The 22,195-nt window shown below is 46.7% G+C and overlaps 1 protein-coding gene across 1 annotated transcript in view; it reads left to right on the top strand.

Annotated features, from left to right (window-relative positions):
• LOC137618403 (uncharacterized) overlaps positions 1-371 on the top strand; it is a 76,152-nt gene extending 75,781 nt beyond the window's left edge. Inside the window, exon 3 of the mRNA XM_068348572.1 lies at positions 120-371. Within this exon, the coding sequence (XP_068204673.1) occupies positions 120-371 (252 nt within the window). The remainder of the gene's footprint in view (positions 1-119) is intronic.
• Positions 372-22,195: the final 21,824 nt, after the last annotated feature.

Here is a 22,195-nt window from a genome sequence, read left to right as displayed (position 1 = left end):
TTTATTTTATTTTTTGGGGTTATCATTCATGTAAGTCAAGCTTTGGGAATAAAGAAATTTGTACATTATATGTAGGTATAGAAATAGCAAATTTTACTAAAATTTAATTTTTCTTTTAGGTCATCATTAGCAACACTCCACCAGTTACGTTATTTGAAAAGTTCTTTGAATACATAGTCAGCAAACCTCGCTATTGTATTGGTTTCTGTAATGAAGATTGGATTCATAAAGGAGAGGTTTTTACAAGGGATAGAGAAAAAGGTGTGTATAGTATTGCTAATTTTGTTTCATTAGATACTTATAAGGTAGTAGGTCCAATTGAACACCACAGAGATGTTTTATTGACTGTTTGTAAAACTTGTACTGCCTAATTGATAGTTCATCCAAACTATATTTGTTCATTACCAAATACAAATCGTTGTCCTTTAGAAGTTATAACTACCACCCCACCTGTCAGCAAGAGTAGCACTTTTTACTTTAGCCACAAGCTATTCACTAGTACTCTTGCTGCCTCTCAGATTTTGGCTGATTTAATTTTTTGCTTTATCTATCTAAAATAGATAAATTTAAGTATGCAGACATGCGTGTATGTTTAGGTAAACTTGGATACATTACAGGAAAAGTACGGTGATATGTAGTTGTTTCTGTGTAATATTGCAAATGTGTGGCAGGTTTATTTCCAAACCTGCATTTACCTTTTTTGGGAGACATGACTATTTGCATTTATTCATCCCATTACATGTGGCTGTACGATGACAACCTGAATATACGGAAGTTGGTCTTTCTTGGGCATTGCTGGGCTACATGTGCAAGAGAAAATTTTGTCTCCAGTAGAACTTGTAAGGGGACCATTGCGGTGTCTTTCCAACTTCTGCTTCTCATGTGGAGGTGCTGAAGGGAGTGGGACATGCCAATGTTATTTCTGCTACTTTTGAAGAGTCCTTTGTGATTTCTTCCTCCGTAAGAATGATGTCATTGGTTACCAAGATCTCTGCCTCAAAGAAGGCTGGCAAGAAGATGAGTGCACACTCCTTCTCTTCAAGTTCTGCCTCACATGAGAAAGATGGTGCAATACCAAGAATCTGCATAGCCCAGACCGGAAAGGTGTCTCGGTACACTGTACAGGACTTAACGCTTCTGCTTTATTAGTGCTTAGTCTTGGAACTGACAGATCACACTCATTGTTGGTGAGAATAAACGGATTTTGAGCGAAGCGAAAAATCTATTTTTGGGTGAGATGGCCATGTCGTCTTGATGGAAGTTCCTAAAGGGTAGCTTCCTTGGGTATATATAACTACGGTGATATTCCCAGAGAATTTACCTTAAGGTACCCAGAATTCTAACTCCTGGAGCGAATATTCCTAATAAAAGAACCAGGGATATCGCGAAATATCAGAGGACGTATTCTTGACACGCCACATAGCAATCTGCACCCCGAACAGAGTTAACACTTCGAAGGGGTCAATTGGAAAGAAAACGAAAAACAAGAAAGAAAGGAGAGCCGCTCGCAAGGTACCTCTCCTCTCCCGTTTCGTAAGCGTGCATTGCGCCGCTCACGGCGCCATCTGTATTCCTTGTAGCGATACACGAGGTGCTGCAGATACTGTATGTAGGGAGGAGTCCTACAGCCCTTTTTTAGAGGAAAAAGGAAGGGCGGGTCCATCAGGACGACATGGCCATCTCACCCAAAAATAGATTTTTCGCTTCGCTCAAAATCCGTTTTTTTGGCTCAAGCCATGTCGTCCTGATGGAAGTATACCAGAGCATTACTGTATCTGTGGATTCTCAAAACGTGCCGTACTCTCAGAAGGTATTTCCCGGCCAACTAGACCTAGAGACCTAAGATGTTACTGTCATACATCTTTTCATCTAACCATAGACCATGTTAGTGCTTCCTGCCCCATACAGGGAAGAGTCATACTAGACTCTGGAAAAGTCTCGAAGAGTACATATACCTATGTATGAATAACAGACAAGCCAATATAGTGGTCTCACTCTATATCATGTAATGCATAGTTTGTAAAAGAACCACTGAGTCAATATGAAATATCGACCAGTTCCCCGTTCGATTACTGGATTGGACAAAGGTTTATATCCGGGTAGGAGGAAAACTTGCACATCTGCCACTGTCCCCTTAGGGCATGGAGTCCTCCCGCTAGGGGAAAGCATAAACCAATGAAAGATGCTTGCATAAAGGAACAATCTATTAGAATTATCCAAGATAAATATACATAGTAAACATAATGCTAAATCATTTCAAGTAACATGACACAGGCGAAGGAGACGCAAGGTTCACAAGAACTAGTTTATTGACAATCAATAAAATAAACGGATTTTGAGCGAAGCGAAAAATCTATTTTTGGGTAAGATAGCCATGTCGTCCTGATGGAAGTTCCTTAAAGGCAGCTTCCTAGGGTATATTACAACTACGGCGATATTCCCAGAGAATTTACCTTCAGGTACCCAGAATTCTAACTCCTGGAGCGAGTATCCCTAAAAAAGACCTTAGGGATATCGTAAATATCAGTGGACGTATTCTTGACACGCCTCATAGCAATCTATACCCCGAATAGAGTTAACACTTCGTAGGGGTAAAATGGCAAGAAAACGAAAACGATAAGAAAGGGGGGAGCCGTTCATAAGGCATCCCTCCTCCCCGTTTCGAAAGCGTGCCCTGCGCCGCTCACGGCGCCATCTGTATTCCTTGTAGCGATACACGAGGTGCTACAGATACTGTATGTAGGGAGGGGTCCTACTATCCTTTTCACTCTTATTTATTTATTTTATTTTTGAAAAGGAGCAGGGCGGGTCCATCAGGACGACATGGCTATCTTACCCAAAAATAGATTTTTCGCTTCGCTCAAAATCCGTTTTTTGGGCTCAAGCCATGTCGTCCTGATGGAAGTATACCAGAGCATTACTGTATCTGTGGATTCTCAATACGTGCCGTACTCCTCAAGAATGTTTCTTAGTCAACTCGACTGACAGACCTAAGATGTTACCGTTATACATCTTTTCACTAATCATAAGCCATGAGAGTGCTTCCTGCCCCCTACAGGGAGGAGTCCTACTAGACTCTAGAAACGAACGAAGAGTACATATACCTATGTATGAATCACTCGCCAGCCAGTACCATATAGTGGTCTCACTCTATATGAAGTAAAGCGAAGTCTTACGGGACTACAGTATCCAAAAGAAAAAGTCCCGACCAGCACCCTGGTCGAAGTAAAAATAGACAAAAGGTTATATCTGCGTAGGATTAAACTTGCTGCTACCACCATCCTCAGAAAGGGGTGGAGTCCTTATTGCTAAGGAAAGTATAAACCAGTATAATCCAGGCTTTGCATTAAGGAATAGGCTATTATAGATATCCCCAATTAATATACATAGGCTAAATGCTCAAAAAACAATATGAAATCAAAAATAGGTGAAGGAGACGCAAGGTTCCCGAGAACAAGTTTATTGAGAAACAATAAATAGACATGGTCACCATAAATATGTACATATGCTAGGTGGATGACCAACAATTTACACAAGTACTGTAGTGCATGGATGAATGATTATCTGAAAGAAAAACATATGTGTCACTTACACATACCCCGGTATCAAACTTAACGTCCATGTTACTACTTTGCTGACAATAGCGTTGGCAAACGCTTGGCACACCTGTCTGTACTTGTGCTACCATCACCATAATGTTGGAACAGTCACTGTGGGCTCTGAGAGCCTTCACTACCAGTTATATCAACGCATATAACTAACCATTCACCCAAGAATCCAAGTCCCAAATGATTCCGCTGTTCCTCGCAGAGTTAAACAGCAGTGTTAACGACGCAACCAACTGCTACCACAGACCTCTTTAGCTGCTCCACTTGCTTAGCATAGTGGCGAAAGAATACCCTGGAAGACTTCCAGCCAGTGTATGAACGAAGATGTTCAAAATCCATAAAGTTAAAGAAGTTTAATGATGAAGCAACTTTCCTCTGATCATGACCTGCGGGTGAACTGTCAGGATCCGCTCTGCGAATAAAATATGTAATTTTCGCCCTAAGCTGATTTAAAGATAAATTCGAGCCCGATGTTTCTCCTCTGAATAGTTGGCCCCCATGGAAGTCTGAAGTTCTACGAAGATAGACCTTAAGGCATTCTACGGGACATAGAGATGCATCTTCTTTCAGAGGGCAGATTCTCCAGGAACCCCACCTGTTGGTGGGCAACTCGTTCTTAGCGAGAAACGTAGGGTCCGGAAACAGGTTCAGTTCTCCCCCATCCAGGAACTGAACTCGGCCCTCCTCTCTCGAGAGGGCCACAATCTCACTAACTCTGGCCCCAGAAGCAAGGGCAAAAAGGAAGATCACTTTTTGAGTCAGGTCCTTCAACGCACATTCCTCATTATCTAGTAATGAGGCAAAATGAAGGACTTTGTCTAACGACCATGAAATAGGCTTTGGAGGAGCTGATGGTCTAAGCCTAGCACAGGCCTTTGGGATCTTATTAAACATCTCGTTAGCGAGGTCTACCTGGAAGGCATATAGAATGGGTCTTGTTAGAGCTGACTTACATGTAGAAATTGTGTTCGCCGCCAGCCCCTGTCCGTGGAGGTGAATGAAGAAGGATAGGCAGAACTCCGTAGAGATCTCGTGCGGGTTCTTATCTTTGACAAAGGCTACCCATTTCTTCCATGCAGATTCGTACTGCCTCCTAGTAGACTTACACTTGTATTCTTCCAGGAAGTCGATACTATCTTTCGAGATTCCGAACCGTTTCTTCACCGCTAGGGAGAGAAAATCATGAGCTGCAGGGTTCGGGTTTTCTGTAATGAAGCGAAGACAGTCGACTTCTGGACTTGCTGGGACAGAACTGGGTCCGGGAGTGGTATAAACCTCAGTCGTAGTTCCAGAGCTAGAGGGAACCATACACTGTTCGGCCACTTGTGGGCCACTATTGCTGCTACTCCCTTGAAGGATCTCAGTTTGTTGAGGACCCTCAACATCAGATTGTGAGGGGGAAACAGGTAGATCCTGGACCATCTGTTCCAATCGAGGGACATCGCATCTATTGCTTCTGCCGAGGGGTCCACGTATGGGGACACATATTTCGGCAGCTTCTTGTTGTCCTTCGTCGCGAAGAGGTCTATCTGCAGTTCTGGGACTTGTCTCAAGATGAAAGAGAATGATCCTGCGTCTAGGGACCATTCTGTCTCTATCGGTGTCACCCTGGATAGAGCGTCCGCGGTCACATTCCGGACTCCTTGAAGGTGAACTGCTGACAGGTGCCACTTCTTCTTCTCCGCCAGTCGGAATATGGCTAACATTACCTGGTTGAGAGGTGGGGATCTCGATCCCCGCCGATTCAGACATTTCACAACCACCTCGCTGTCCAGTACCAACCTTACGTGGATCGAGTGACGTGGGGATACTTTCTTCAGGGTAAGAAGTACTGCCATAGCTTCTAGAAAGTTTATGTGAAAGGTCCCAAATAGCTTGGACCAGATCCCTTGCACTTTTTTCCGATGGGAGTGACCCCCCCACCCTACCTTTGAGGCGTCTGTGTGGATTGTCACTGACGGGGGGGGTGGCTGAAGAGGTAGAGACCTCTTTAGACGACTGGCTTGAGACCACGGTCTGAGAAGAGAACGTAGTCGAAGTGGGACCGGTCTCTTCAAGTCCCTTCGCTCTTTCGATGCAAAGGTTCTCCATACTCCCGCTGCATCTTTTAACTGTGCTCTTAGCACTGGGTCTGTTACTGATGCAAACTGAAGAGAGCCCAAAACCCTCTCTTGTTCGCGTCTTGATATCCTCTCGGAACCTAGAAGTCTCCTGACAGACCCCGCTATTTCCTTCCTCTTTGACATCGGGATGGAAAGACGGTGTGACACTAGATCCCAGTGAATTCCCAACCACTGGAACCTCTGAGCTGGAGAAAGACGAGACTTCTTTCTGTTGATCATGAAGCCTAGATATTCCAGGAACTGAATCACTTGTAGGGAAGCTTGCAAGCATTCTGCTCTGGATGCTGCCCACACCAACCAATCGTCCAGGTAGGCTACTACCTGGAACCCTTTTAGGCGTAACTGTTTGAGAGCTGCGCTCGCAAGCTTCGTAAAGATCCTTGGGGCTATGTTTAGTCCGAAGGGCATCGCCCTGAAAGCGTAAAGTTTTTGTTGTAGCTTGAATCCTAGGTAGGGGGAGAGACGACGACTTATTGGAACGTGCCAATATGCGTCTGACAAATCGATGGAGACGGTATATGCCCTCTTGGGCAGTAAGGCCCTTATGTGTTGTAACGTTAACATCTTGAACTTGTGGTTCACTATGAACTTGTTGAGTGGTGACAAGTCCAGAATGACTCTGAGTTTCCCCGAGTCTTTCTTGGGAACACAAAACAGCCTCCCTTGGAACTTGATGGACTTTACCCTCCTGATCACCTTTTTCTCCAACAGATCTTGGATGTACTCCTCCAAAACGGGGGTGGAGTGTTGGAAAAATTGAGGGCACTGGGGCGGAGTACTGTACCAACTCCAACCCAGTCCATTTTTGAGAAGGCTGTGGGCCCAGGGATCGAAGGTCCAGCGATCCCGGAAATACTGAAGTCTCCCACCTACCGGCGACACTTCACTTTGACTGCCCTGCAGTCTTGCCTCCCTGGCCGCGACCACCTCTGAATCCTCGTCCCCTAGAGGGGCGTCTTGATGACCCTCTAGCTGCTCCTCTGGGTCTTGCACGAAACGTGGTCGACTGTCCCTCGAACACGGGATTGAATGCCGGGGAAGCTGATGACATGGCTTGGGGAACCCATTGGAAGGTGGTCGGGGTCTGGGCTACCAGTTGTGGAACCGGAGGCAAAGCTGGCTGCTGCTGCTGTTGTCTTTGCGGTTTGAAGGACTTGGCTGGACGGGAGGAAAACCTTGACTTCTTCGCCTTTCCTTTCGGCTGAGGGCCCTCATCCGGAGAAGACTTCCTCTTAAGGGACAGGCCCCACTTCAGGAGAAGATTGCGGTTCTCAGTGGCTGCCTTGTCCACGATCTCTTTGACCACGTCCTTGGGAAAGAGATCTTTACCCCAGATGCTGGATGAAATTAGCCTCTTGGGTTCATGCCTCACTGTGGCCGAGGCGAACACAAACTCCCTACAGGCCCTCCTTGCTTTAACAAAGCAATAGAGGTCCTTGGTTACTGTGGCCAGATGGATTTTGGCCATAACCATGAACATCTCTGGCATCTTAGGGTCGCTAGCCATCGTCTCCATGTTGGTCTGGAGAGACATCGAGGCTGCCAGGCGCTCCTTTGTGTCCAATTCCCTCCGTAGAAGGAATTCCGACAACTTGGGAAGGTTTTCGCCGAACTGCTGTCCTGCAATGTCGGCGTCCAACTTCCCAACCGAGAAAGTAAGGTGCACCTCCTTCCAGTCCTTATTGTCCATTGGCAATGCCAACGATAGAGGTTTACATTCCTCCAAAGACGGGCACGGCTTGCCAGCTTCAACCGCCTTGATGACGGCCGCAAACCCCTTTTGCATAAAGGGGAAGGCCCTAGCCGGGGAGGATACAAAGGAGGGGTGCTTCTTACTCAAAGCGGCAACCTTTGAGTTTGAGAACCCCCTCTCCTTTAAAGCAGCTGTCAAAGTGGCTTGAGCCTTGGAGTGATCCAGAATAATCACCTCCTTTGGTTCCGTCTCCTCCTTCGAAGCCGGCTCCTTCTTCAAACGGACATAGCAGTCCGGGTAGGCCCCTCTACTGGGCCAGAATTCCACCTCCTCAAGGGGAACTGAGCCCAGTTTCTCCGACATGACGATCTTCCCAATCGTCATCGGCATGTGCTCGGCATATCTCCACGGGTTGGCATCCGAGCACAGAGGAAGGTCCTTAACGTTGAGCTTCTTTGGAGGTCCACGTGATGCTGTGATCTTCTGCATCTGGAGCTCCAAAGTAGCGGCCTTCTGATTATTCTCCCTCTGCATCTGTTGGATCATACCAACGATGGAAGAGAGAGCCTGTCCAAGCTCTGCTGGAAGAGCGGACGAGGTAGAGGGGATAGGTTCAGGGACCTGAACCGGCACGTCTGATGATACGGGAACCTCTTCCTCCACGGCAATAGGATCTCGATCCTCCTCCTCGCCCTCTGCGAGGAGATCCTGCTCCGCACGATCGGACAAGTCGGACATCTTGTCGTCCAACTGGATGTCCTGCATGGCGTCAGCGACATCCTCCTCCACTGGAATCTGGATCAGAGGGATCTCCGGCCGAGGCTGGGGAACAACAGCATCAGGGGAAGCCTTGGGAAAAAGGTATGCCCTCATCTTCTCGTTAGGAAGATAAGGTCCAGTGGTGTTTTTCTGAAAACCCCTTACCCATAAGCGAAGCCTCTCCCTCGCTGCATCTCTTGACTCCGCCGACCTAGGGGATTCAAAAGCCTCTGATAGCAGGTTAGTACATACAGCACATACCTGCGGATCCCAGTAACGATGGTCATCATTGGAGGCTGCACAGGCCGCGTGCCTCCTACACGAGGCATGTCCGCAAAAGTTCTTACTGCTGACATTGCAGAAGACACTATCACACTTCGGATGCTCCTCCTGTAAAAGAAGAAAAATTTCCATGAATATCAAGTGAATTTCAATTCACATGTAACAAATGAGTATTCAACAAGAATAAGGGAAAGACACCTACTTGTGAAACCCACACAAACACCTGTGGAAGCCCACCAGCCAAGTCACATAGTTAGTCTTTACTAGAATAACCAGAGAACGTATTTCCAAAGGAAATTAGGTGTAGCTCACACCTAAGGTAAAATATTACCATTCCGGCTAGGGATAAAAGAATTATCTTTTATCCTTGTAAGGCGACACCAGGTGATTGTACCAGTAACACAAGTAAGATAGAAAAGACAGTGTTGTAACCTACTCCATCATGAACTCCCTTGGTTGAATATACCACCAAGAGGGGACTGATACAGTACCTGAGGGTGGTGTGCCAGCCGGCTATTGCCGATCAGCACCCCCCCCCCCTGTTTTTCGAAAGGTAGATCTCAAGTACACAACATCAGATCACCTTTATTGGGGAGAACTCCAGATCCCATGCCTGAACCGGCCGGCAGTGGTTGCCGGACCGTAGCCACCCGGTTTGCACTGCGTTGCCGGCCATCATTCTTAGTGGCCGGCTGACTGGGCAGTGTCGCAGGCCGGCCGGCAGCAGTAAACAAACCCTGCCGGCTGGCCCCCACACTAGGCAGCGCTCGGCTGCCGGCCCCACTTGTAGTGGCCGGCAGATGAGCAAGAGACCGGCCGGCAAAGGTATACACCCAACGCCGACCGACAGCAAGAGAACTGGAGAACACCCCTCCCCACCGACGGCCGGCCTGTAGGCCGGCAGACGGCAAGGACAACACATACTAAGACAATAGAATGAGTGCCGGGTTAAGAGACTATGAGTCTCTGGGCCCGGCACCCGAAAGAGTGCCGAAAGGAAGGGGGAGACACTAAGTCAAGCTTCCTAACCGCTGCCTACTGAATCTTCAGACGGCAGCGATGGAGGGACCAAGAAAGGACCGGGCAGCACTCGAAGTAATGGTCTCTGCCGGTCGGCACACTTTGCCGGCCGACAGGAGACCACGTCAGTTCCTCATCCCAACCTAGGCTAGGCAAGGATGCAGGCGACTGACACAAGGAACGGAAAAAGAAGGGAAGGACAGAGGGTCCTATCCAACCTTACCTTGGTTAAGGGTCATTCCCAACTAAGACAGTTCATCTCAGTTAGAGAAAGACCCGAGAGGGAGGCCGGCACTACTGGCTGCCTCCCAAGAACCACGGCAAGGAAGGAATTGCCTTTCCAGAAAAGGGAACATATCCCGAGACCGGAACGGCAATAGGACAGTCTGATGAGTCACCGAGTAAAGGGATCACTACTGGAACCCAACAAGGTGGACCAAGGGGATAACCCTTAATGCCCGAGTCAGTCAGCAAGGGAGACTCTGCCCCATGCCAGACAAACCGGGCTCAGACTAAACACTGTTGTACTGTCCCCCTCTGAACCAATACAGTTGGAACGGGAAGGTACAGTACTACTCCAGCATAGATATATTTGAAGATTAATTCAAATAAACCACTAGAGTTAAGCCTAAGGCTTAAACAGAGGGAAAGGGTTTGCCCCTTCCCCGAAGAGAAGGGAGCAAACGGGGAACAGATAATATTATAATGACCTAAGACAACCTAGCCTAGGCACTAAGAGAATCGATTACCTAAATCACCGAAACTCACACCAATACTATCTTGGAAGGTACTCGAAAAGGACTTATATGTATAACGTTGCCTAACGCTTAAAGCAAAAAAAAAATCATATTTGGAAGACTAATTATCATGCAGGAAGTACATAGGCCAACAACTAGCCTACGAAGACTAGTGTTGGCAGCCTTGGCAAAACTTCGCCAGGCACACTACTATCGCATCATAACAGAATTCCTAAATAAGCTAAGTAGCTAATATTTAAGCGCAAAGGGGCTGGGAACGTCGCTCTTGCTAACAAATAAATCCTATTCTAGCGAGCGACAGCATCCATGATGCCTCCAGCAGGCAACAGCTCTTGTATCAAAGATAACTCTTTTAATTGCTTTAAATTTTAACCAAGAGCCTACATTTATACATAAAAGAAATAGTACTCAACTTATCCGAGGTAGAAGAAGTTGGAGAAAGCATTATTAAGCGAGAAAATTCCAAGATTGGGTAGAAAACAGGGAAAACACACCGAGTCGTAGAGCTACGCAAAAAGGAATACAGATGGCGCCGTGAGCGGCGCAGGGCACGCTTTCGAAACGGGGAGGAGGGATGCCTTATGAACGGCTCCCCCCTTTCTTATCGTTTTCGTTTTCTTGCCATTTTACCCCTACGAAGTGTTAACTCTATTCGGGGTATAGATTGCTATGAGGCGTGTCAAGAATACGTCCACTGATATTTACGATATCCCTAAGGTCTTTTTTAGGGATACTCGCTCCAGGAGTTAGAATTCTGGGTACCTGAAGGTAAATTCTCTGGGAATATCGCCGTAGTTGTAATATACCCTAGGAAGCTGCCTTTAAGGAACTTCCATCAGGACGACATGGCTTGAGCCCAAAAAAACAGGTAAACAACAATTATACATATATAAGAGGAGGATAACCAATAAATAAGCATAAGCATGATAGTAAACAGAAAACTTGTTTATCTGAAAGAAAACATTAGCGCCACTTTTAACATACCGAGGTATCAAAATCATAAAAGTCTGTATTACTAATCAGTCACATTAGCGTTGGAAACGCTTGGCACACATGTCTGCACTTATGCTAGGTTCACCTTTGAATATGGAACAGTCAATGTGGGCACCCTAGTGCCCTAACACTTAGTTTGTAGAGCAGTTCGTAACTACACACTCACCCCGGAATTAATTGTCCCAATTAAATTCACTGTTCCTCGCAGAGTTAAACAGCAGGTTTAACGACACTACCCACTACTACCTACAGACCTCTTCAGTTGCTCCACTTGCTTCGCATAGTGACAAAAGAAAACTCTGGAAGACTTCCAGCCAGTGTATGAGCGAAATCCATACTATTGAAGAAATTTAAGGATGAGGCAACTTTCCTCGGATCGTGACCTGCGGGTGTACTGTCTGGATCCGCTCTGCGAATAAAATAGGTGATTTTCGCCCTAAGTTGTTTCAGCGATAAATTTGAGCCTGATGTTTCTCCCCTGAATAGTTGACCACCCCTGAAGTCTGAAGTTCTATGAAGATAGACCTTTAGGCATTCCACTGGACATAGAGATGCATCTTCTTTCAGAGGGCAGATTCTCCAGGGACCCCACCTGTTGGTGGGTAACTCGTTCTTGGCGAGAAATGTAGGATCCGGAAACAGGTTCAGTTCTCCCCCATTCAAGAACTGAACACGACCTTCCTCTCTCGAGAGGGCTACAATTTCACTAACCCTGGCCCCCGAAGCGAGTGCAAACAGGAAAATAACTTTCTGGGCTCGAACCTGTGCCGCCCAGTGAATAAGCTCCATTTAGCACTTATTCTTAGGTAATTTACTGCTAAATATACCAGAGAAAAAATGTAAAGGAGTGCTAGGTTAACTAGCTCGCTCACCTATTGGTGTCGGTATAAAATTGGGCGTATATTCCAGAGGTCCCGTACTATTTAGATTAATCCACGACAGAGAACCCCAATAGAGGAGAGCCGTTCAACCTCACTCGGTACTACTAACAATGCATCCGCTCAGAACCCAACTCCTTTTAGCACGACGAGTAAAGTAACCCGCATTTTTGTTGTGCTCTCGATTTTTGGTTATTTTCCATTGAATTATGGCTTCTTCGTCGGTTTCCCAGGAGACACCGTCTAAGTTAAGTACCAAGCTGGGTTTTACTGTGTTTTGAGCAACCTAGATCGTTTAATATTTATATTATAGGAGTTTATTCTCTTCGTTCATACCGATCTTGCTTGATTTCACTACAGTTGGTACTCCTGTTTTTGAGAGCTTTTAATTTTCACTTGCGGTGTTACTATGTGTATTATTTTTATTATCAAATATTATTTGTTATTGTGAATATTCATTATTTAGCGTTTAGAATCCTCGTGGTTCAATTTTTGGGCCGATATCATTTACGTATCGTTATGGCTGCCGACCTTCGTGCTAAGGCGGCAATGTTATTTTTAGCCATCAGGTGTGTCTTTTGTGATTTAATTATTATGTTGCATGCCTTGCCCAAAAATTTTCTATGTGTTTATTCATATAATTTAACGCTATTATTATTATTATAATGAATATTTGTGCCATTACTCCGTTTGATCTGTCTGGATTGGGGATCGTCAGTTGGTAGCCCTGCTGCCTCGTATCACGTGATCCTCCCCCACGCTCCCCCTCTAGCTAGGTGGGCGGCTAGGCTTCTCCCCCCTCCACTAAGGGACCGTTGCCTTCCCTCCTTTTAGAGGGGGTAGTTAAGTGTTTATGGACTTTGTCCTCCGGGTGGCCCGGCGGGTTCGTCTCTGTCTAGTCTGGTTGGCCACCGGTCAACAGAGTTGGATCCCAGTGCACCCTATTTTATATTCACTTTTCATTCTGGCTTATGTTATACGAAACCCTCCGGGTTCGATTGGCGGTTCTTAGCTACAGTTCCGCCCCCTATTATTTTATAACATTTCCTATGATGATTATATATGACAGATCACTACCCCGGAGTCCCTAAATGAATTGGTATTGATATACCTTTATTTCCCGGCCCGGGGTCTACCCCGCCCCGGGAAATCAGACACCATGTGTCTTAATTCCTTGTTATTGCATCCTTTTTTATGCTCCCGGCTTGACCGGAATGGATTGCTATACTTTAGTTTCAAGTTAGACTTATGTTTAGGCCCGGGACCTCCGGTCCCGCCCCTATGTAAGAATATTACAGTTAAGCTCTAACGTTGCGTTAGACCTATGTTAGGCCCGGGTCCTCCGGACCCGCCCCTACCTAGGAATATTACAGTTAAGCTCTATTCTTGTGTTAGACCTATGTTAGGCCCGGGTCCTCCGGACCCGCCCCTACTTAAAGAATAGTACAGTTAAGCTCTAATCTTGTGTTAGACCTATGTTAGGCCCGGGTCCTCCGGACCCGCCCCTACTTAAAGAATAGTACAGTTAAGCTCTAATCTTGTGTTAGACCTATGTTAGGCCCGGGTCCTCCGGACCCGCCCCTACTTAAGAGAATTACAGTTTCTCATATACTATTCTTTTTATAGATGGTGCATTGTCTGACGCCGGCCTGTGCAGCTGTTCTGCACCAGCCTTGTGGCCACTCCGTCTGCCGATCTCACGCCCCTTGTGGGGTTCAACTGGAAGACGTTGTGGTATGGCACCCGGATAACTGTGTGATTTGCTTCGACCTCATCACTACCCTTGGATCTGACTCAGTGAGTCCCGTTGGCTATATTGCCTTCTTATTTAATTTACTATTAGTAAGATATCTATGGTCTTGAAGGACCATTGGGAGTCTCCCTTTTATAATTCCCACTATTATTTCAGGCATCCCCGGAGCAAAAGTCTGCGGCTCGGGCCACACTGAAGGTGTGGGTTGGTGGGTTTGCCCGGAATGTGAAGTCTAAGCGGCCGTACGTCCTATCTGAGGACTACTGCACCATGGTTTACCCCAACGCCAAGTCTTCAGCTGCTGTGGCTAGGCATGTGGCAGCTCCCATCATTGCCCACATTGATGCCACTATAACGGGTCTCATCGACCCAGAGCAAGATCCATCGGACGCCCCCGGAGGTCTGGAGGACAATGTTGCCTCCATGAACCTGGACGTCGAACCAATGTTGCTAGACGAGCCGGATACAGGTAGGGTGGTAAGTGAGGCAGGTGTGTCCGGCGCTGAGATTCCTATCCTCAGCCCCGCTCTTTCTTCTTCTTCTGATCGCTCTTCTTTTCTTGGATTTTCTGGGGACCGTGATTCGTCTCAACGTTCATACCCGGTTCCCCCTAAGGATAAGTCTACTTCAAGGACCTTACCCAAAGCTCGCAAGCCTCACAAGACTTCTCATGGCTCTAAACATTGTACGAACCCGTCTTCAAAGACCTCCGGTTCCTCCTCTAAGTCTCACGACCCGGGAGTTCCTTCCGCCCCTCCTGCTGCTAGCCCGGGCCTTTCCGAATCAGCCATGCTTCGCATCGTGTCGGAGATGCAGGCAAAGTTGGTTTCGGAGATGCAGTCGAGGATGGACACGATGTTCTCTAACTTCGGTCAGAGAATTGGGGCTTTAGAGCAAGGAGCTCCGGAGAGAGTCCAAAGCTCTCTCATCCCGGATGCCTCTAAGCTCCCGCCGTTTGCCAAGAACAACCCCTGGCGGATGGCTCTTCATTCCCCGTTCTCAGACGGAATGTTGACTCTGGAGGGCCTTGGCACTCGTCCTCTAGAGGACTTTGAATTCTTTCCTCCTGGTCTGGCATTTCCATTTCATGGTTATGCCAGGCTTACCGAGGAAGCTTTAGTTCGATTAGACAAGGTCCCCAAAGAGACGGTCATCTTCCCGAAGGAGCAAGCCCAATCTGTTTGGGCCAGATTTTTGAATGACATCGGCTGCACTAACACCATGCTGACGCCTTATGAAAGCTCCTTTACGATGTTCTTAATGGACAAGAACACCTTGACTCCATGCGTCAATAAGGTGGCAGAGCTTGCCTTTCAATATGCTCTGGAGGAGAAGCCCTTGCCTCCCATCCGAGAGGTGGATCCAATCTCCCTCCTTCTTCCCTCAGGTATTGAGTGTTGGGACAACGTCCATACCACCTTTACCTCCGGCAAGCTTGCAGCAGACTGTGCCTCAGTCTTGTTTAGTGAGAAGCTTCCCCGTCTCCCGGAATCCCTCATTAAACAGGAATATGATTCCCGCCTACGTGTGGGCCGTACTCTAAACCTGGCCACATCCACGGAGTCGATAGCCTTGACTTACGATACGGAGAGTATTTTTAAGTCTCTCAACAAGGCTACGTTACAGTCTTTATATTATGACTTGTATGACTTCGCTACTGCTAAACGCAGATGTCGCAAGCATGTCCTAGCTGAGGCGACGATTAGGCATGAACCTAATAAACTCATCCGGTCCTCCTGTTGGGGTTCAATTCTCTTCCCCGAGGATCTCGTAGAGGAAGTCTTGGCGGAGGCCACTAGGGTTAATCAGAGCCTTAAAGCCCGTTGGGGTTTGACCCCTAAACGCAAGTATGACCCCGCAAATTATCAAGCCCGGGGTAGGAAGAAGCTTAGACCATATACCTCCACCCAGTTCAGGCAACAACAGAGTACTTCATCCAACTTCCGGCTGCCTCTTCCTCCATCTTCTGTTGTCCCTGCACAGCCTTCCACCTCTCGGGCTCCCTCGGATGACTATGTCACCGTTCTGCTACCTAAGAGCCAGCTTTCTGGTGCCTCCGCCACTTCCCCTGCCTTTAACCAGTCTTACGAGGCTCATAGCTCTTCCCAGAGTTATGGTAGAGGTAGAGGCTACCACCGTGGCTCTAACCAGAACAAAGGCAGGGGAAGAGCCTTTCGCAGAGGAAAGAACTTCCGAGGCAACTCCTCAAACCAATACTGAGGTGCAGCAGGTAGGGGGGAGGCTCTATGCCTTCCGCAACAAATGGAGGTTCAGTCCCTGGGCGTTCAGTATCATCTCCAAGGGACTGGGGTGGAGTTGGATTCAAGGACCTCCTCCTCCGAACAAATTTCGTCAACATTCCACCCCGGACCTGGTCGAATTTGTCCAGGATCTTTTACAAAAGAACGCCATACAAGAAACGAAACATCTGAAGTTTCAAGGTCGGCTGTTCAGTGTCCCGAAGAAGGATTCAGACAAGAGAAGAGTGATTCTAGATCTATCCCTTCTCAACTTGTCCATTCAATGCGACAAGTTTCGAATGCTTACCGTCTCGCAGGTGCGGACCTTACTTCCCCGTGGGGCCGTCACCACCTCTATCGATCTTACAGACGCCTACTATCACGTCCCGATAGCGAGACACTTCCGTCCGTACCTAGGCTTTCGCTTTGGGGACAAAAGTTACTCCTTCAAGGTGATGCCTTTCGGGCTCAACATCGCCCCAAGGATCTTCACAAAGCTAGCAGAAGTCGCTGTTCAGGAACTCAGGAATCAAGGGATTCAAGTAGTAGCCTATCTGGACGACTGGCTCATTTGGTCAGACACCTCCCAAAATTGCCTAAAAGCCACTCACAAAGTCATCCATTATCTTCAATCTCTAGGCTTCCAGATCAACTTCAAGAAGTCCCGTCTTCTTCCAAAATCGAAGTTCCAATGGCTCGGCCTGCAATGGGATCTTATATCTCATACTCTGTGTCTTCCCAGACCCAAGAGGTTAGAGATTGCAAGGAACACAAAAAGCTTTCTCAAAGACAAAGTAAGTTCCAGACGACTCCAAGAGAGGATTCTGGGGTCCCTTCAGTTTGCCTCAGTGACGGATCTTCTTCTGAAGGCAAAATTGAAAGATATCAATCGTGTCTGGCGTTCGAGGGCGAACCGGAAGCTCCGGGACAGGAAAGTCCGCCTTCCTCCCATTCTACGGGAAAGACTTCTTCCTTGGACAAGAGCAAACAGTCTGTCAAAGTCAGTTCCCCTTCGATTTCCGCCTCCGGAATTAATCATTCACACAGACGCATCCTTATCAGGTTGGGGCGGCTATTCTCAGCTCAAGAAAGTTCAAGGTCTTTGGACTCCCTTGTTCCGCCATTTTCACATCAATGTGCTAGAGGCCATGGCAGTTCTTCTAACCCTGAAACGTCTCGCTCTTCCCAAGAAACAACACCTTCGTCTGGTCCTCGACAGCGAAGTGGTGGTCCGCTGCCTCAACAGAGGCGGGTCAAAGTCAGGGCCTCTGAACCATGTTCTAGTAGCCATATTCTCCCTAGCAGCCTCGAACCGTTGGCATCTTTCAGCTGTCCACCTGGCGGGAGTCCGGAATGTAGTGGCAGACGCCCTGTCCCGGACCTCCCCTCTAGAATCGGAATGGTCACTCGATCTAAAGTCATTTCGGTGGATTCTCTCTCAGGTTCCCGGTCTCCAAGTGGACCTTTTCGCCACGGAATCCAACCACAAATTGAGAGTATATGTGGCTCCCAATCTAGACCCTCAGGCTTACGCCACAGACGCCATGTCACAGAATTGGGACAACTGGGAAAAGATTTATCTCTTTCCCCCGGTGAATCTTTTGCTGAAAGTTCTAGACAAACTGAGATCCTTCAAGGGACAAGTAGCCTTGGTCGCACCCAACTGGCCCAAGAGCAACTGGTATCCTCTCCTGCGGGAGTTGAGACTATACCCTCACCCGATACCCAATCCGGTTCTGTCTCAGATAGTACAAACACGCGTTGTGTACGCTTTCTCAAACATTCAGAGCGCCCTAACTTTATGGACTTTATGAAGTTTGCGGCTATGCATGGTGCCAATATTGATCCTCAAAACACCTTGTTCCTAGAATCGGATAAACGGGATTCCACCATCCGCCAGTATGACTCTGCAGTTAAAAAGTTGGCAAAATTTTTAATAGACTCAGACGTGAACTGTATGAACTTGAACCTTACAGTCACTTTCTTTAGATCTTTATTAGAATCAGGTCTGGCAGCCAATACTATCACCACTATTAAATCGGCTCTGAAAAAGATCTTCCTAGTGGGTTTTAACATAGACTTAACCGACTCTTTGTTAGCTTCAATTCCGAAAGCTTGTGCCAGACTGAAACCGGTTACTCGTCCTACCCCGGTGACCTGGTTCCTTAATGACGTACTCAAATTGGCTTCTGATACCATTAACAGTTCTTGTGATTACATGCCCCTTCTCAGGAAAACACTTTTCCTGGTGAGCTTGGCTTCCGGGGCAAGAATTTCTGAATTGGCAGCCTTGTCGAGAGACCCGGGTCATATTGACTTTCTGCCTTCAGGAGAGGTCCTTCTTTCTCCTAACAAATTCTTTTTGGCTAAGAATGAAGACCCTCAAAACAGATGGACCTCCTGGAGAATTGTTCCCCTCACGCAAGATCCGTCGCTGTGCCCTGTCACTACTCTTAGGTCTTATTTATCCCGGACCTTCTCTAACTCCTCGGGGCCTCTATTCGTTAGAGAACAAGGCGGTACCATTACTATTAAAGGGATCAGGCAACAAATTTTGTATTTTATTAAACAAGCTAACCCTGACTCTTTTCCTCTTGCACATGATATCAGGGCGGTTGCCACCTCGGTGAACTTCTTTCACCACATGAATTTTACAGACCTTTCCAGGTATACAGGGTGGAAATCACCGTCAGTGTTCAAGAAACACTACCTTAAACATTTGGAAGCCCTAAAATTTTCTACAGTAGCCGCAGGGAGCGTAGTTACTCCCAAGTAACTCACAGGTTAATGCCTTGACTCTTTATCTCTCCCTCTTACCTGCCTCATTTATACCCTATTGTATTCGTTGGTCTCGCACCTGAATACTGTTATTATATTTGTAAATTTTATGCTCCTGAGTATCTGTATATATTATCACTCACGGCATTATTATACCTACCTTATTGGATTTATGTTCATATTTAAGATACCCTTATAATTGTTTTTTGGTACTCATCTCTGATTAAAGCATCCTGTATTTCCCTTACGCTTATGTTTTTTCCTTTATTTTGCAAGTTTGGTGACATTTTTCTCTTGTATAGATTCACTGGGCGGCACAGGTTCGAGCCCAGAAAAGGGATTTTGACGTAGGAAAAATCTATTTCTGGGCGAGGGACCTGTGCCGCCCAGTGAACCCTCCCAGCTCCTCTCCCTTGGAGTCCCCAAACTTTGGGTGCTAAGGAGTTGGGTTCTGAGCGGATGCATTGTTAGTAGTACCGAGTGAGGTTGAACGGCTCTCCTCTATTGGGGTTCTCTGTCGTGGATTAATCTAAATAGTGCGGGACCTCTGGAATATACGCCCAATTTTATACCGACACCAATAGGTGAGCGAGCTAGTTAACCTAGCACTCCTTTACTTTTTTTCTCTGGTATATTTAGCAGTAAATTACCTAAGAATAAGTGCTAAATGGAGCTTATTCACTGGGCGGCACAGGTCCCTCGCCCAGAAATAGATTTTTCCTACGTCAAAATCCCTTTTCTGGGCTCAATCCCTGTGCCGCGCAGTGAAATGCTCCTTAAGCACCATTTCAAAGGAATATAACTGCTAATATTACCAGAGAAAAAATGTAAAGGAATGCTAGGTTGAACTAGCTCGCTCACCTAATGGTGTCGGTATAGACTGGGGCGAAATACCAGAGGTCTCGTACCATTTAGACTTCTCCTCTTCGAAATCCCCCAATAGTGAGGTGCCGTTCAACCTCCCCTGCCTCGCAGACCAGTACTACTAACTCAACCCACGCTTGCCCATCACTCCTTTCAAGCACCTGTTTGATATAAGTCCAAGTTTTTTATTTCGTGTGTTTCATTGGATTTATCATCAACTTTCTCTCGATGGCCGATTCCCAAGATACCCCATCGAAGTTAAGTACCTTATCCATGAGTTTTTAACGAGATTGGGCAGTGTCATCTTTGTTTTTATTATTGAGAAGTGTTTATATATGAGCGGCGTCCCCGTTCTTTCTTTCGCCCCTGCCCTTTGTCTCGTTAGTTCGTCCGTCTTTTATATTCGTTCGATCCTTTAGGAGTTTTTTCCTTATATTCATTTAGTACACCGACTTTATGCTTTCATATAGCAATATTCATTTAGTACACCGACTTTATGCTTTCATATAGCATTTATTTTATGTTATCCTATGATATCGGTGTTAGCGTTTCATCAGGAGTAGGTTATGTTGGTATGCCTGCATTCGTGCATGTTGGTGGATAGCGTCACCATTGAGATTGTTTCGCTAGTTCTAGGAGCTTTAATTTCGACCATCTCACTTATTATTAGTAAAACCTTTTGTTTTATTACGCTCCACCTAGTTTTACGTTTGGTTCGAGTGGGACTCTCGCGTATTTTGTTGTTTTTACTGTTCGATCTACCGCTTCAGTAACTAGGTTGGTACCCCTGCTTTCCATCTCCTGATGGCGTCATGCTCCTCCCTTTTTACTCGCCCGAGTCCCTCTCTCGCCATATTTTTTCTGCATGCCTAACCTTACTTACGTGATTTCGCTTTTAATTCATTAATTATTTTTATGTATTTGTGCATTGATATTATATTTATTGCTTACTCCGTTATGATCATATTTTTGGGATTTTCATGTCATGATTAGGGGATCTCCAGTTGGTAGCCCTGTCTACCACTGCGCATTGGCGATTTCCCTGTACCATTACACCCCCCCCAATAAGTTGGGGAGGTTATTCCATCCCCCCCCCCCTTCAGTGTACACCCTTCCTCTCACTCGATGGTTGTTGGTTATGATTTATGGGTCAAGTATGCTTGTACCTCAGTCTTCCATCAACGTTCCGACATATTGAGGACTGAGTATACCAACGGGGTATGACTTAGTCTCATTCATTCATACCGGGCGGTTTCGTCTCCCCCCTCCCGTCGCCATCGGTCGGGGAGGGGGAAGGCCGGGACCACCGGGGACTATCACACGTGATTAGTCGGTATAACTGCACCTTGGTGTAACCTTGCTTTTAGCTACGGTTGTTAGAATGAGCACTTATATTAGGAGTGTCCTCCCCTACGGTACCTCATGCTATTATCGTCCGTATAGGACTTATTATATCCCATATCATTATTTTATATTCTACATGAATCATTACCTTTGTCCCGGTACCTCAGGTAAGGTAGGGGGGTTCCACTGGCTCCCCCCGCGCTCTCCCGTTGTACCCTCCCGTCATACCCTCCCGTCATCAGACATCGGAGCCGCCGAGCTCTTAACTACAAGATCGGTTGACACTGACACGGTTTTGATTAATATCCTCCCTCCGGGAGCCCTATTCATTACAGACATTAGTTTTAGATCATAATTGGCGTTTTCTATTTATGTACTTTAAGGGTGTATCTTGGGTACTTTAAGTTTACTTTAAGTTACTTTAGGTTTACTTTAAGTTTACTTACCAACCCTGTTCCCCGGCCACGGGGGCCCCGGAACTAGTTATGATTATATATTCATCACTGTTTTTTGCATCCTTTTTCATACCCGGCTCTGCCGGATTGCTATTGGAATAGTCTCAGTTCTCTGCATGTTTAGTCTAAGGCTATACATTTATTTTATTAACTGGCAGGTCCCGGACCCTCCGGGACCCCTTATAGAGAAACTAGTAGATGCTCATGGACTATTCCTTTTACAGGTGGTCCGTTGCCGGATGACAGCCTGCGCGGCCGTCCTTCACCAGCCTTGCGGCCATGCTGTCTGTCGGTCCCACGCGGACTGTGGGATCCAGATGGACGATATTGTGGTATGGCACCCTGACAACTGCCTTATCTGTTATGACCTTATCTCCACCCTCGCTTCAGATTCGGTGAGCCTCTTTCAGTCATTTTTGTATTTACTTCCCTTCACTGGGCGACATCAATATGATAGATAATCATTGACTTCTGTTATGAATCTTCGGGTTCATTTATCATTTTGTCCCTCGGGTTTGCTAACCTTATCCCCGTTCTTTCAGAGTTCCCAGGCGGTTAAAACTTCAGCAAGAGCCACTTTGAAATTGTGGGTAGGCGGCTTCGCCCGTAACGTAAAGGCCAGGAAGCCCTACGTCCTCTCAGAAGAT

This window comes from Palaemon carinicauda, chromosome 24 (assembly GCF_036898095.1).
Source record: "Palaemon carinicauda isolate YSFRI2023 chromosome 24, ASM3689809v2, whole genome shotgun sequence".
Taxonomy (NCBI): domain Eukaryota; kingdom Metazoa; phylum Arthropoda; class Malacostraca; order Decapoda; family Palaemonidae; genus Palaemon; species Palaemon carinicauda.
The sequence above is the reverse complement of the archived record's forward strand: the minus strand, read 5'-3'. Positions and strand labels throughout refer to the sequence as shown.